General features: G+C 43.1%; 1 protein-coding gene across 1 annotated transcript; it reads left to right on the top strand.

Moving 5' to 3' along the window:
• Positions 1-574: 574 nt before the first annotated feature.
• On the top strand, positions 575-2,398 carry LOC103461436 (nucleus accumbens-associated protein 1-like; the record flags this gene model as incomplete). Its single annotated transcript, XM_008403735.2, has 2 exons — positions 575-1,205; positions 1,361-2,398. Coding segments are annotated over 2 exons (900 nt in total), but the record flags the coding sequence as incomplete, so codon positions are not given.
• Positions 2,399-2,742: the final 344 nt, after the last annotated feature.

Below are 2,742 nucleotides of genomic sequence, written 5' to 3'. Positions count from 1 at the left end.
ATAATCGGCAAAATTTTCCATTTGTTAAAAGTGAGAAAATTGATTTGGAGCATCGCTGAAGTGGTTTCCAGCAGTCGAATTCTCCAGTGAATTTAGGTTTTCCTTTGCTGTTTTAAGTTGAGATTTGACTTTTCTGAAACCAGCTGCGACACAATGACATGAAATGAGAAAACGTCAGACTCATATAGCGCTTTTCAGGACACTCAAAGATGCTTTACATGAAATCAGTCATTTCCATTGACACACATTCACACTCTGACGATAACAAGCTACTGGGTTGTAGCCACAGCTGCCCTGGGTGATGCAAGCTGATAAGAATAGTTTGTTAATGTTGGTGTATTTGTCTTGTACACATCTGAGCGAGTTTTGACTCAGTTTTAATAACTTGTTTTAGAATGGATAATTTTTTTTGTTACTTTTCACTATGAGTATTTAAAGAAATTACCAAAATTTTACATCTCAATGTATAAACACCTAAAGAAAGTCACACAAGACTAAACTGAAAGTCCATATCTTCACTAAAGTGACCGTGTGTCTCCAAGCATAAAACTTATATATACATGTTTTTTTCTAGGTGTCCTCCCCAAGTTGTGACTCCCAGGGTCTTCATGCCGAGGAAGCTCCAACCTCAGAGCCGCAGAGTCCCGTAACACAGACCAGTAACGGCGCACCACGTCCTGCCTCCAGCGTGACGCCGCTCCCTCTCGTTTCACGACTTAAGACTGAGCAGCCATCCAACCAGACGGAAGCCGCCACTCCTTATTCTGTGGTTTGCACTCCTGTTGCCAAGCGGCTGTGGGAGGGCGGCAGCACCCGCGACGGAGGCGGGTTGGGCTCGGGTGGAGGAGGAGGGGCCAGAAAGACGGCCCGTTATTCCCAGGAGGCGGTGCGGGGCAGTGCCATCCAGACCTCCGTAGCCCTCGGACTGGCCATGGGGATGAACGCCACCACAACCGGCCTGGCAGGCATGGCGCCCAGTGGTGGGATCGGTGGAAATGCCGGCACCAACGGGAATTCTGCAGGGGGGCTTGGAATGTCAGAGGGTGCCAGCCCCGGCACACTGAGTACCTACGCTAGTGACTCACCCATCAGCTACCATGACGATGAGGAGGAAGAAGAGGGAACGGACGAAAGTGCCGAGGAGCAGTACAGGCAGATCTGCAACATGTATACCATGTACAGTATGCTCAACATGGGAGCAGCAGGTAGTAGAACTACAGCAAACATTTAATACACATGATTGTGCTTCAAAGTACACAACCCTTTATTTTTATATTCGACTCTAATTCTATAGCGCTACATCACAATCAGAAAATACGACGAGTGTGTGAACTTAATGTGGGTTTTACTGTTTCTCCAGCAGCCGGGGAGCGAGTCGAGGCCCTTCCCGACCACATAGAGACCCGAGGTCGGATGCGGGGTCGAGACCTTACTTGTCTTCCTCCAGAACTTATTGCACAGATAGGAAACCGCTGCCATCCCAAACTGTACGAGGAAGGAGACCCTGCTGAGAAACTAGAGTTAGTCTCAGGTATGCAAGTGCGTCCGATTATTGTGGAGCAYGGCGATGAAGTCCTGGAAGGAAAATCTGTGTGGATAATTCAGCTAACACTTAGGTTTATTGACTAGGTGTTTGTGTTTTAATTACCAAACTAAAAGAGTCGATGTGCCACCAAGCACAATATAAAGTCGAGACAAATCAATCGATTACAGAGGATCATTGAAAGATATTCTACTTTGCACATGTTACAGCATCACCCAGTGTGCAAAGAGGCCAAGTGACCTGGCCTGACCTGTAGTCCAAATAAGATTTTTTTTTAACTTGGCTTGTTGTGATTAAAAATAAAATGGTCTAATATTGTTTAATTATTCAGCTTTCAGAGATTAAAGCACTGAATGCAATGCACCCCTGACCGTTCTTTATTTATTTTATTTTACTTATTTATTTAGCTTTTTGGTCATTTGAGCAGTTTTAGTAATTCACAATTCTATTTACTCTGTTTCACTGCTGTCAGATACATTTCAATGAGTTGTTATAAGGTTGCCTTTTAAGGTGAGTCCGTCACATAGCCAACATTATTTTATTAGATTTAATGAGTGAGCAGTATTTATTATTCATTCTGGTGTGTGTGTGTGTGTTTGTGCGTGTGTGTAGGTGCGTGTGTGTGTGTGTTTTTTTTTAAATATTAACTTATGTTGTGCATATAGTATATTTCAGCAGATAACACTGGTGTTATATTGCACCAGAGGCCATGCTTCCTGGTTCAACCCCTGGCTGTTTCTCTGAAATTTCTTCAGTTATCTCCCACATTTCTGAGAGTTGCATGTGAGGTTACATGCTGCTGGAAAATGAATCRGTGCTCCATTGTTAGTGTATTTTTTGTTGTGTTTTTGACTTGRTCAAATTGAATTTTCTCTCTTTTTCTTTGCAGCTTTAGAAAAACACAACACAAATATTTTTGCTTTGCTTGTATTTTATGGTGGGTTTTTTTTTGCTTTGTATATGAAATAATTCTATACCTCGGTTGCTCTAGTCCCCACCCAGATGTTATCTTAAACTTGCAAGTAGTGATAGCGTGTTCACATTTAGAGGAAGCTCTTCTCATGATAACAGGGGGACTGGCACTTGACTATAAGACCATGTTGCACATATGTTTGTGTTAAGCACATCCTGTGATAATCTCCACATTAGATGTGGGTGTGGTTGCAAGTTTTACTTTATAGTGTCCTGTGCGTGTCTGT

This window comes from Poecilia reticulata, unplaced genomic scaffold, assembly GCF_000633615.1.
Source record: "Poecilia reticulata strain Guanapo unplaced genomic scaffold, Guppy_female_1.0+MT scaffold_1505, whole genome shotgun sequence".
Lineage (NCBI taxonomy): Eukaryota > Metazoa > Chordata > Actinopteri > Cyprinodontiformes > Poeciliidae > Poecilia > Poecilia reticulata.
The sequence above is the reverse complement of the archived record's forward strand: the minus strand, read 5'-3'. Positions and strand labels throughout refer to the sequence as shown.